Source organism: Chlorocebus sabaeus, chromosome 12 (assembly GCF_047675955.1).
Source record: "Chlorocebus sabaeus isolate Y175 chromosome 12, mChlSab1.0.hap1, whole genome shotgun sequence".
Taxonomy (NCBI): domain Eukaryota; kingdom Metazoa; phylum Chordata; class Mammalia; order Primates; family Cercopithecidae; genus Chlorocebus; species Chlorocebus sabaeus.
The window spans coordinates 67,517,117-67,530,716 of record NC_132915.1 but is presented as its reverse complement, the minus strand read 5'-3'; the positions used below and the strand labels follow the sequence as shown (position 1 = coordinate 67,530,716).

At 41.4% G+C, this 13,600-nt stretch overlaps 1 protein-coding gene across 1 annotated transcript in view; it reads left to right on the top strand.

Moving 5' to 3' along the window:
• Positions 1-13,600, top strand: part of TSTD2 (thiosulfate sulfurtransferase like domain containing 2) — a 33,575-nt gene that overhangs the window by 12,881 nt on the left and 7,094 nt on the right. Inside the window, exons 4-6 of the mRNA XM_007968653.3 lie at positions 2,495-2,615; positions 9,059-9,184; positions 10,310-10,415. Coding sequence (XP_007966844.1) covers positions 2,495-2,615; positions 9,059-9,184; positions 10,310-10,415 — 353 coding nt within the window. The remainder of the gene's footprint in view (positions 1-2,494; positions 2,616-9,058; positions 9,185-10,309; positions 10,416-13,600) is intronic.

Sequence of the window (13,600 nt, the reverse complement as noted above, 5' to 3'; positions counted from 1 at the left end):
GATAAAGACATACCTAAGACTGGGTAATTTACAAAAGAAAGAGGTTTAATGGACTTACAATTCCACATGGCAGGGGAGGCCACACAATCATGGTGAAAGGCAAGGAGGAGCAAGTCACATCTTACATGGATGGCAGCAGGCAAAGAGAGAAAGCTTGTACAGGGAAACTCCCATTTTTAAAACCATCAACTCTCGTGAGACATATTCACTGAGAATAGCATGGGAAAGACCTACCCCTGTGATTCAATTACCTCCCACTGCATTCCTCCAGTGACACATGGGAATTATGAGAGTTACAATTCAAGATGAGATTTGGGTGGGGACACAGCCAAACAATATCAGGTTTTTATTGCCAAATACAGTTTTCTGAGCTGAATATGTTTTAGGAAGTATATTAACTTTTAAAAATGAATCATAGGATTAGATGTTTAGATCCTGGCTCTGAAGAACTCACCAAGTCATATTGCAGAATTCCAGAGGACAAATTTCTGACTTTAAGCAATTCTTCAACTATTTAGTAAATAGAAATGCAGTTGACAGACAACGTGGGGTCAGGAATCCAAGGATTAGGGGCAGTTGAAAATTCACATATAACTTTTAACTCCCCCAAAACTTTACTAATAGCCTCTTGTTGACTGAAGCCTTACCAATAATGTAAACAATGAACACATTTTTCTGTATTATGTATGTTATATACTGTGTACTGTATTAAAGTAAGCTAGAGAAAATGTTATTAAGAAAATCATAAGAGGCCAGGTGCAGTGACTCATGCCTGTAATCCCAGCACTGTGGAGGGCCAAGGCAGGAAGATCACATTAGGCCAGGAGTTCAAGACCAGTCTGGGCAACATAGCAAGACCCTGTCCCTACAAAAAAAAGAAAAAGAAAAAGAAAATCGTAATATATATTTACTATTTTTTCAGTGGAAGTGGCTCATCGTAAAGGTCTTTATCACCCTCATATTGAGTAGACTGAGGAGGAAGAGGGATTGGTCTTGTTGCCTCATGAGTGCTGGAGGCACGAAAAAGATCTGCAAATAAGTGGACCCACATGGTTCAAACCCATGTTGCTCACGGGTCAACTGTAGTCCAAATTTGATAAATTTTTGTAATTACTACTCAGTACCACATTCCCTTTTGCTTATTGGAAAGCAGAAAGCAAATTTAAGTAGAAGTCACATTTGAGCTTGTCACTAAAATTTTCTGTACCTTCATTTCCTCACCTCTAAAATTGGAATAATAATGCCTGCCTTGCCTACCTCCCAGTACTGCGGAATGAGTTATATAATAGGATGATGATAGTATGAGCAGTTGTGAACTACACTGTTCTATACAGATATGGCCCTTCCATTTCATATGGCCCCACACTTCAGGAAAGTTACTTAGTAGTTAGAGAAACAAAGAAAAAGACACATGAGATAATTAGCAGATGATACAGGTTACATAATTATCAGTTGAATTGTATGATACAGAGAATAATTTGTCATAGGAACTTAGAGAAAGGAAAATAGGATCTAAAATAGATAAGAAGGTTTCATGGAGGAGCATGGAAAGCATGGAGGAGATTAGGTCCTGAAATATGATGAGGCCGTTGATGAGAGAATCAGACTCCAGAGCTGGATAGTACCTTAATTGTCCTGTACTGTAACATTCCCTAAAATATGTTCTGTGGGACACTAGTTCTAGAGGATGCTAACAAGGTATTGAAAAAAGGGGTATTAAAGACAAATTTGGGAAGCACTCAGTCAAAATGTTGTTACTGCAAGACTTCTCAGAGCCTTTTAGAGGCTTTTGCTGGGATTCTTAAGGAGGGAGATGCTGTCTGTAGGGTTTCCAAATATGATTTTATAGAACAGCTTCATAACACACTTTGGAAAATATAGTTTATTTCCATTCTCTCATTTTACATATGAGGAAAGCAAGGCCCAGAAGTGATGAAAGACCTGCCCAGCTAGTTAGTATGACAGCACAGTGCAGTAGAAAGAGTATAGATCTGGTGTCAGAAGACTGGCATTTAAGTCCTTACTATCACTTTCTGGCTGTCTGACTTGGGAGGAATTGGCCTCAATTTATTCAGCTATAAAATGGGGATAATAATAACCTGCATCATAGAAAGAGGGTTATAAGAAAAAATGGAAGTGAAACTTTTTTGTATGATGATTCATACAGATACTGGCTTATGTGAGAGGATAAGGCAGAATGGAACCAAATTTCTAACTTTTCTATGAATTGGAGTTACTGATACCTGTCTCTTGGATGTGACCATTAAATGAGGGATCAAAGTAAACTCACTTTTTGTAAAGTAAGTTCAGTGCAGATACTGTCTTCTGTAGAGCAAATATAAAAAGAAGTTGCTTCTCGTTTCAGGAGAACAATAATCAGAGCAAAGGCAGGCATGAGTGTCTTCATCTTAGCCTTCCCTCGTGTACTGTATGAATTGTGACTTCTTTATGTCAGTGACTCAAATGCTCTTTGCCTCGGATTTTCATTTTGTAGTGGCCAGGGCAATGAAGAAGGGGAGGTGCTCCTTTATTACTGCTACCGTGACCTGGAGGATCCCCAGTGGATCTGTGCCTGGCAGACAGCTCTGTGTCAGCACCTGCACCTCACAGGCAAGGTAACACCTTCTCCTATATTCCTTCCTTCACTGGGTTCATCTTGCCTGCCAACCTTGGATTGCAAATGCTGTGCTCATTATAAAAAAGATTCACTCTTGAGTTCTTAGAAGTTAGGGAAATTCTGCTGGGCATTTAAGGAAAACATTAGGCAGCTATTAACGTCGTATTTTATAAGAATATTTACTAGCATAAACCAGGAGTCAGCAAACTTTTTCTTGAAGAACCAGATAGTAGATATTTTAGGTTTTGCACAAAAAACTATTCAGTATTGTTATAGCATGAAAGCAACTATAGATAATATGTAAAATAATTAGATGGCTGTGTTTGAATAAAACTATATGCAAAAGCAAGGATAATTTGCTGAGCCCAGTATAGGGAAATGTTCATGATATATTAACTGGAAAAACATTTTATAGAACATAGAGGTGTGATTCCAAGTTGCTTCTTAATTTTCTAGAACCTGCCAGGGTCATGTACCAGCTCAGGGTATTGACATTTGCTGTTTCCTTCTTCTCCTAGAATGCTCTTCCCTTGCACCTTCACATAGCGCATACCCCACTTCAGATCTTGGCTCACATATTGTCTCCTTAGAGCTCCAGTCTGAAGTAATCCTCTCCAGATCTCATCACGTTCTATCCCTTTCTGCTTTTCAAAGAATTGATTAGTATCTGAAAGTATAATTTTCATTCATAAGCTTCATGAGGACAGGAATTTTGGTCTTAATTAATTGATGTATTCTCAGTGCTGAAACAGAGCTTAGCATGTAGTAGACCCTCAGTAGATATTTGGAGAAGATAGAATGAAGGAATGAATGCATATTCATGACAAAACCAGAAGTGCATGTATAAGCATGGAAGGTTGTGTGTACCAAAATGTTAGTAAGGATCATCTAGGCATGTAGGGTTATCGATGGTTTTTATCTTCCTAAAATATTCTCTGATAACATTACACATATGCATATGTCTATGTCTTTTATATGATTTTCAAAATTTAAATCAAAGGGAAGTGAACTAGTTTCCCTCTAAAACCCCCTTTGGTTGTGACACTGTGCTGCTTTGTTTCATCTTTCCCAACATATGGCCCAGGTCTGAATTGATCAATCAGTGATATTTTTCACATCCATGTTTTCTAATAGATAATGTTTTCATTTACCTCATTCAGTTCATCAGCAAGTCCTGCCATTTCCACCTCTTCAAATATTCCTTAATTCCATTCCCTTCTCTCTTCCACACTCATCATTTTAGACGAAACCACCACCCTCTCTTACCCAGTCCATGCAGTAGCTTTCAAATTACTTGCCATCCCTGCCTGCCACTTAATCCATTCTCCACACAACAATAATGATCCTAAAAGGTAAATAAAATCATATCACTCCTTCCTCAAACTCTTTCAGTGGCTGCCACTTCCAGTTCATGTGGAGGAAAACCAGTGCCTTAAAAATGCCCTTAGGTTCCTGCGTGAGTTGGCCCCTTCTTACCTTTTCCTCTCGTCTGATACTGTTCTTTGCTCATTATACTCCAGCAACATGGTCTTTCAGTGTTTTGCAACCCACCGAGTTCTTTTCTGTCCTTGGGCCTTTTTACAAGCAAACTATCTTCAGGGAGCTCTCTTACACCCACTCTGTTCCTCAGTCTGGCTTTTACTCAAGCTTAGTTCTCAATTTTCACGACACTTCGTCAAAGAGACCTTTCCTGTCAATCGAAATTCATTTTTCCCAGTGCACTCTCTCATGGCATCTTGTAGTTATTTTTCATAGTATTTGTCCATCTGTAACTTTTGTTTTAATATCTGTGACCTCCCATAGTCTGTAAGCTCCTAAAGCGAAAAGCTATATTTTTTTCCAACTACTGTATCCCTAATTCCTAGTATAATTCCTGGTGTAAATAAATAAATAATATTTATTTGTAGAATGAATACATTCATCACCATTCCTATTCAGAAAACTTCCACACCCTGAAAGATGGATACTCTCACAGTAAACCTGAATGTACAAAGTATGAAAACAACCTCTTGGTTTGGAGGCAGATTATTATTCTTGGCCCAACCCAAGTGCTAAATTAGCAATGAAGGATCTTACCCATAAGGTGGCAGTACTTGCCTAGATCTTGGATACAAATTCCTAGGTGTCAAGGATACATGCCCGTTTAATGAGAGTTTTGTGTTTAGAGATTTGGCAAAATATCGGTGCCTAAGTAGGGAAAGAGAAGAACTTGACAGTTGTGGAATTATGGGAAAAAAGCCTCTACCCTATTGCTATGTATTCCTTACTGCCTCAAAAAATTTGAAGGGATACATTGAAGGCTTTAGAAAGGAAAAGTGGTAAGATTGGGAGCCAGTAAGATCTGGTTTTGAATCCCAGATTTACCAGCTATCAACTGTACCTTTGGGCAAGTTAATTGATTTCTCTGAGCTTTTGTTTCCTTTTCTGTAAAATGGGGATTATGATATCTGCCTTTCAGGATTATAATGTAATGCTTCTGTTTCATAGCAAGTGCTGAATAAATGCTAATTGTTCTCAATTTCTTTCATGTAAGGCCTTCCTCACTAAGGAGCTTTGAAGGATTTCTGTTAGAGAATCCTGGGGGTTCAAAGTCTAGTGCATGAGTTTAGAGCATGCTCTGCCCTAGCTATGTAGGGAGCAGATGTACTTGTCTTTTCTTTGGGTTCTGAGATTAAAATAAATTAGAAAAGAATCTACTAGCTTACCCAAAGAGAGATGCTTAGATGTACATACTTCATCTTACCTGCTGTAGTCAGAAACCATTTTGGAGTGGGTTTTCTAACTCTTACACTGATTGGGCTCTATTTTTCTATGTAGTCCACTATAAGTTCGTAGTGGGGACAGTAGCTTGTGTAGCAGAGATGTCATGGGCTTCCTGCTTCCCTCTCCCATGCCCGGAACTGGCTTTACTAGACTGCAGCACTGTTTCTCAAGGAGTCTGGATGTGATCTGGAATCTTTGTCATGGAACTCTGGAAAACATTTTACAGTACTGTACATAGAGGTGTGATTCCAAGTTGCTTCTTAATTTTCTAGAACCTGCCAGGATCATTTACCAGCTCAGGGTATTGACATTTGCTGTTTCCTTCCTCTCTAGAGTGCTCTTCCCCTGCACCTTTACATGGCGCATACCCCACTTCAGATCTCGGCTCACATATTGTCTCCTTAGAGCTCCAGTCTGAAGTAGTCCTCTCCAGATTTCATCACGTTCTATCCCTTTCTGCTTTTCAAAGAATTGATTAGTATCTGAAAGTATAATCTTCATTCATAAGCTTCATGAGGAGAGGAACTTCGGTCTTAATTAATTGATGTATTCTCAGTGCTGGAACAGAGCTTAGCATGTAGTAGACCCTCAGTGGATATTTGGAGAAGATAGAATGAAGGAATGAATGCATATTCATGACAAAACCAGAAGTGCGTGTATAAAATGGAAGGTTATGTGTACCAAAATGTTAGTAAGGATCATCTAGGCATGTAGGGTTATCAGTGGCTTTTATTTTCCTAAAATATTCTCTGATTACATTACACACATGCATATGTTTGTGTCTTTTATGTTAACTTTCAAAGTTTAAAATTATATACGACTACCAATGAGTTGGCATTGACTTGTGCCATGAATCTTGTTTTATATCCATACCTTAAAGAATTGATCAAGTGAGGCATCAACTCATGTGTCTTCTCTGGACCCTAAAAAAGGGCAGCCATTAAAAATTTTCAAATTACCAAGTACGGGTAGATATCAGTATTATATGACTAGAACAATATAGGACCTTGAGTTAAATCATCTCTATTTCCAGACGGCGCCATGATGCCACATGTGCTGCGCTTGCTAGCACTTTTCTTTAGAGAGCTCAGTTCCCTTTAGAGATGATCCATCTTTAAACTCATCCACAGGATTTTGTAGTGTGAAAACAACCAACTCTACAGGGCCTCCAGAGCAGTGCCCCTTAAGGCTGGGGCCTTACCCCAGGCTCTAATGTCCCCTAACTAGGGGAGCATTTCAAAGAGAATATGGGGCTTGAGATGCCAAAGAGCCCCAAATATGGATGCACAGTCATTTATTCAACATATATGTATTGAGTGCCTACTATGTGGCGGGCACTGTTCTAGGGGATATGCCGGTGAGCAAAACAGACACAAACCCATGTGGAACTTATATTCCAGTGGATGGGTTTGCAGTGGTGGGCTGTCCTCCAAACACCATGCAGAGATACATGCTGATGTATGCCCTCTGCCCTCAGATGTGCTCTGTGCTTTAGGATTTTGGTAGTGTCCCCTCAGCAATTCTTTTAATTTCTGGTGCTCTTTAGTTCTCTTTTTATTCATATAAAGAAATTAAGGTTCAGAGAAGTCAATTAACTTTCTCATAGCTACATGCAAGTGAGTGGCAGAGCTTAATCTTGATCCTAGATCTGCTGACCTCTGTGGAGGACTCTGTTGAGCTACTTGGATTTAGATTAAGCTCAGAATTCACTTCTTTGGCTCTTGGACCATTGTAGCTCCATAGCAAATGGGGCTTTCCAGGAGTTTTATTCACATTCTCGTGTTCAGCACGTATGAAACAGAATACCTCATCGGAACTGTAGGCTATGCCATTTTAGAAAAATACAGGTATCCAGCTGGGCACGGTGGCTTGTGCCTATAATCTCAGCACTTTGGCACTTTGGGAGGCCAAGGCGGGTAGATCACTTGAGGCCAGGAGTTCGAGACCAGCCTGGCCAACATGGCGAAACCCTGTCTGTACTAAAAATACAAAAATTAGCTGGGCTTGGTGATGCATGCCTGTAATCCCAGCTACTCAGGAGGCTGAGGTAGGAGAATCACTTGAACCCAGGACGTGGAGGCTGCAGTGAGCCAAGATTGTGCCACTGCACTCCAGCCTGGGCAACAGAGCACGACTCTGTCTTAAAAAACAAACAGGTGGCTGGGCACGGTGGCTCACGCCTGTAATCCTAGCACTTTGGGAGGCCGAGGTGGGTGGATCACGAGGTCAGGAGATCAAGACCATCCTGACTAACACAGTGAAACCCCATCTCTACTAAAAAAGACAAAAAAATTAGCCAGGCGTGGTGGTGGGCGCCTGTAGTCCCAGCTACTCTACTAAAAATTTTTGTATTTTTAGTAGAGACGATGTTTCACCATGTTGGCCAGGCAGGAGAATGGCGTGAACCCAGGAGGTGGAGCTTGCAGTAAGCCGAGATCGCGCCACTGCACTCCAGCCTGGGCAACAGAACGAGACTCTGTCTCAAAAAAAAAAAAAAAAAAAAAAAAAAAGTATCCATCTCACACCAGTCAGAATGGCTATTATTAAAAAGTGAAAAAATAACATGCTGGTGAGGTTGTAGAGAAAAAGGAATGCTTATACACTATAGGTGGGAGTGTAAATTAGCTCAACCATTGTGGAAGACAGTGTGGTAATTCCCCAAAGACCTAAAGACAGAAATACCATTCGATTCAGCAATCACATTACTGGGTATGTACCCAAAGGAATATAAATTGTTCTGTTATAAAGACACATGTATGCATATGTTCATTGCATCAGTGTTTGCAGTAGCAAAGACATGGAATCACCCTAAATGTCCATCAGTGATAAACTGGATAAAGAAAATGTGGTACTGGATAAAGAAAATGTGGGAATACTATGCAGCTTTAAAAAAGAACAAGATCATGTCCTTTTCAGGGACATGGATGGAGCTGGAAGCCATTATCCTTAGCAAACTAACGCAGGAAGAGAAAACCAAATACTATGTATTTTCACTTACGGAGTCTCACTCTGTCGCCCAGGCTGGAGTGCAGTGGCGCAATCTCAGCTCACTGCAAGCTCCGCCTCCTGGGTTTATACCATTCTCCTGCCTCAGCCTCCCGAGTAGCTGGGACTACAGGCGCCCGCCACCTCGCCTGGCTAGTTTTTTGTATTTTTTAGTAGAGACGGGGTTTCACCATGTTAGCCAGGATGGTCTCGATCTTCTGACCTCGTGATCTGCCCGTTTTGGCCTCCCAAAGTGCTGGGATTACAGGCTTGAGCCACCGCGCCCGGCCCATATTTTCACTTATAAGTGGGAGTTAAAAGATGAGAACATATGGACACATAGAGGGGAACAACAAACACTGGGGCCTTTTAGAGGGTGGAGGGTGGGAGGAGGGAGAAGATCAGGAAACATAACTAAGGGGTACTAAGCTTAATACCTGGGTGGTGAAATAATCTGCACAACAAACCCCCCTGACACAGTTTTACTACAGGGCAAACCTGCACTTGTACCCCGGACTTAAAAGTTTAAAAAAGAAAAACACAGATATCTTTTGTCCAGTAACACTTTGGTATCCTCAGCAGCGTCTGCTTTTCCTGTTAAACTCATTGACACACCTGAGCCTGTTGTTCTTCCCTGGAAAGATAACCAAACTAAGAACAGTCTGTTCTCTTTCTCACCATCTTGTGTCTCAGATTCGAATTGCTACAGAAGGAATCAATGGGACAGTTGGTGGAAGCAGATTGGCTACCAGACTCTATGTGGAAGTCATGCTTTCCTTCCCATTGTTTAAGGATGACCTGTGTAAAGATGATTTTAAGGTAAGAGAAAATGAAAATTAAATGGATCTAGAGCCATCTGTTTCTGCCTCTGTGCATGTTACTGAAGAAGAGTTCAAAGTAGAGAAATAAGCAGTGCCAAGTAAGTATCCTTTCCCCTTTATTTTTTGGGGCTTGGGGAGTTGTGTTGTTTTGTTTTGTTTTTTGACAGGGTCTTGCTCTGTCACCTAGGCTGGAGTGCAGTGGCATGATCATGACTCACTGCAGCCTCGATCTCCCCAGGCTCAGGTGATCCTCCCATGTAGCTAGGACCATAGGCATGCACCAACATGTCTGGCTAACTTTTTGGAGAGACGGGGTCTCACTATGTTGTCCAGGCTGGTCTGGAACTCTTGGGTTCAAGCAGTCCGCCCACATCAGCCTCCCATAGTGCTGAGATTATGGACGTGAGATACCGCACCTGGCCCCCTTTCCCCTTTAAATGCGCTTTTCCCTTTAGGTTACAAGACAGTACGATAGAAGGAGCATGCTCGTCCCCATACTTCCATTGAGTTTCCATGTGATCTTGGACCAGCTAGTGCTCTAGACCTCAGTATCCCTTCTTATAAAATAAGGATGTTACCGCTCATGCAGTCTGGGACTACAAATCTTGGACATAGTCACTCACTTAAGAGACTACCAGCCTGGTCAGCAGATCACTGTGTTTTTAGTAAATCTGGAATTGTAAGATTAACACTTCACACCACATGGGGGAATAAAGTTGCTCTCACAGGTGGGCTGCTTTGTTTGAGTGACTTTATACTTTGTCATAATAAGTGATAAGGTGATGGGAAATGCCTTGCTAGCATTCACGCTGGCAGTGATAGGAAAAGAATGAAAACTGGGCATAATCACATGTTAGAATTGCTCAGCAGTGTTGCAGTTTTATAATTAAATGCTTGTACCTAAAGAAACACCTTTTTAGCTTAACGTTCCTGCATATGGCAGGTATGCAATAAGTATTTATCAGTGTTGAATTATCTGGAACATTCTGGGCCCTAACTAGAGGTTTTTTAAGACTTCAACTATCGTTATTACAAAACAGACCATCATTCTTATATTGGCACTTGTCTTATACCTGGAGATGGGACAGCAAGACTGTATTCTGTTTTGTTTCTCATTGGCTAGACCAGCAAAGGAGGAGCTCACTGTTTTCCAGAATTGCGTGTTGGTGTATTTGAAGAAATCGTGCCCATGGGGATCAGCCCCAAAAAGGTCTCCTACAAGAAGCCTGGTATGCTTGCTTTTAGAAGATTGTGCTTTAATTCACAGGGACACAACTTGATGGACAAAACTTGATAGACAAATAAGAAAGCTGGGCACCGTGATCAGCAGCAGTCATGAGTCCTCTCTAAAGCAGCTGTGGGGTGGCTAACACTTGGCTGCGTCCAGTGCTTACACTGTTTCTCTGTGGTGCTGTGGTAATTGAAGACTCACCTCTTAGAGTGATCTATCTTATTCTTCTTGGTGATGGTTCAGCAAGTAGTTGTTTTCTCTTTCTAAAGACAGCAGGCAGTTTGGGAAGAGTGTAATTATTACTTGTAAACAGTTCATCAGCAGAATAGAGCACGCAGGCCTTTTGCTACAGGAAGCAAGTTGTTTTCAACACCAAAGCAGTTTTCACTGTGCTCTAGAATGTTCTTTCCCCATCTTCTCCATGGTAAATGGTTGAAAGACATTTGTTTGGCAGGTGTTTTGGAGTTTTATTGTACTTTTTGCCATGAAAAATTTTTAACATTAAAAAAGTAGAGAAAATAGTATAATGACGTTCCATGTACCTATCATGCAGCTTTAGCAGTTAACTGATTCATGGCCAGCCCTCACCTATACCCCATCCCTTCTCCCATCTTGGATTATTTTGAAGGCAACCCCAATGTCAGGCCATTTCATTTATAAATATTTTTAGTAGATATCTCTAAAAGATAAAAATGTGTTTTAAAAGATGTAAAATGATATCACATCTTAAAACATTTTAACTGATTCCTTAACATGTTATCAAATATCTAGTTGGTTTAGTCTCTCAATTCCCAGTTGTCTCATACTTTTTAAGCTTCGTTTCTGTTAGATTTAAATAAGATTCATTGATTGTGATTCATCAGTATGTCTCTTTAAGTGTCTTTCAACCTATAGATTTATTTCCGTTTTTTTTCCCCCCCTTGCGGTTTATTTTTGAAGGAACTGTGTCATTTGACCTTTAGAGTTTCCCATAATCTGGACAATACTAGTTGTATCTCCAAGATATATTTCTCTGTCCTTTTTATTTCCTGTAAGTTGATCATTAGATTTAGAGTAGCGCTAATAGAAATATAATGTGAGCTAGATAATTTTACATTTTCTAGTAACCACATCTTTAAAAGTAAAAACTAGATGAGATTAAATAATATGGTTTTCTTAATGCAATATATCAAAATATTATTTCAACATGTAATCAATAGAAAAAATTATTAGTTTGCTTTTTGTTCATGCTAAGTCCTTGAGATCCAGTATGTATGTCACCCTTATAACACAAGTACTTGCCAGTCACATGTGGCTAGTGGCTACTGTATTGACAACTCAGGACTAGAGACTTGATCAGATTCCAATTTGATTTCTTTTTCTCCCACCACCAAGACTACATAAGCACTATTGTCTTCTTTGATCAGGAAGCACAAAGGTCTGGTTGACTCCATGGTGTTCATTTTTAATACGTAAAGATTTGAAAGAAGTCTGAGAGTGAAGCCAGGGGGAAATGGATACAGGCATCTGGGAAAGAGACTCATGCATGGGGGGATGAGGGCCAGAAAGAGCTGTTGTCTGCTTACTGTTCCCATCTTAGCAGGAGGCAGCGTGACTACAACTTTCCCTAGGCACCGCAGGACATTGCAGGCAGAGTGGGCTCTAGGCAGTGCTGTCGTGTTTTCACTTGAAGGAAGTTATTTAAAGGGACCTCTTTTTTTTTTTTTTTTTTTTTCCTTGAGACAGTCTTGCTCTGTTGCCCAGGCTAGAGTGCAGTGGCATTGTTTCAGCTCACTGTAACCTTTTCCCCTCCGGGTTCAAGTAATTCTCCTGCCTCAGCTTCCCAAGTAGCCGGGATTACAAGTGCACGCCACCACACCCAGCTAATTTTTGTATTTTTAATAGAGACGGGGTGTCACCACACTGGCCAGGCTGGTCTCAAACTCCTGACCTCAAGTGATCTGCCCACCTCAGCCTCACAAAGTGCTGGGATTACAGGCATGAGCCACCACACCTGGTAAAGGCACCTCTTTTAAACATATCCATGCTGGTCACTGTCCCAGCAATCCTCCTCAGGGCCAGTAGAGCAACTGCAATCATAGCATAAGCAGGGAACAGGTTTGGTTTCCTGCAGCTTCCTGCAGTAGGAGTCTTAGCAGATTTCCATGCTTTTCGTCCCGTGTTTGTTTGAGATGGAGTCTCACTCTGTTGCCCAGGCTGGGGTGCAGTGGCACAATCTTAGCTCACTGCATCCTCTGCCTCTCAGGTTCAAGTGATTCTCCTGCCTCAGCCTCCCGAGTAGCTGGGACTACAGGCATGTGCCACCACGCCCAGCTAATTTTTTTTTGTATTTTTAGTAGACAGAGTTTCACCATGTTGGCCAGTTTGATCTCCAACTCCTGACCTCAAGTGATTCGCCTGCTTTAGCTTCCCACAGTGCTGGGATTATAGGCAAGAGCCACCTCACCCATGCCTGGCCTTTTTTTGAGATGGAGTCTCACTCTGACGCCCAGGCTGGAATGCTCACTGCAACCTCTGCCTCCCAGTTTCATGTAGTTCTCCTGCTTCAGCCTACTGAGTAGCTGGGAACTACAGGCATATGCCACCACACCTGGCTAATTTTTGTATTTTTAATAGATGGGGTTTCACCATGTTAGCCAGGCTGGTCTTGAACTCCTGACCTCAGGGGATCCGCCTGCCTCAGCCTCCCAAAGCATTAGGATTACAGGTGTGAGCCACCATGTCTGGCCTACGTCCCATGTTCGAATCTCCCTTTTCCCCCCATTCTTTTTGTATCCATGTAATTATGTGACAATACCTTATATAGAATCTGGCCTTACTACATTCTCTCTACAACCGTAAGGCAGGTAGCAATCCAGATTCCTTGGCCTGGCTGTGGGCCCTCATCTCTCCTTGGTGTGGAGCAGTTTCGTTGGTTGTTGGGGTTCTGCTCTGAGGGGAATGAGGCTCCTTTGGTACTGTAAAGCTTTATCATGAATGGTGGGTAACTGAGTCACCAGAGCCCCTGCCCATGAGGCATGGCTACCTCATAATGCAGATTCACCAAAAGTTCCTCACAATCTACTGAGATGTCTGGACCCCCAAAGATAGGGGAGTATTTCTGTCCTAGAGAGTTACAAGGCAAAGAGCCCCAGGAGACTGAGGTTCTCTCCTATTAGTCCCTTTGTATGTATATTTTTTGAG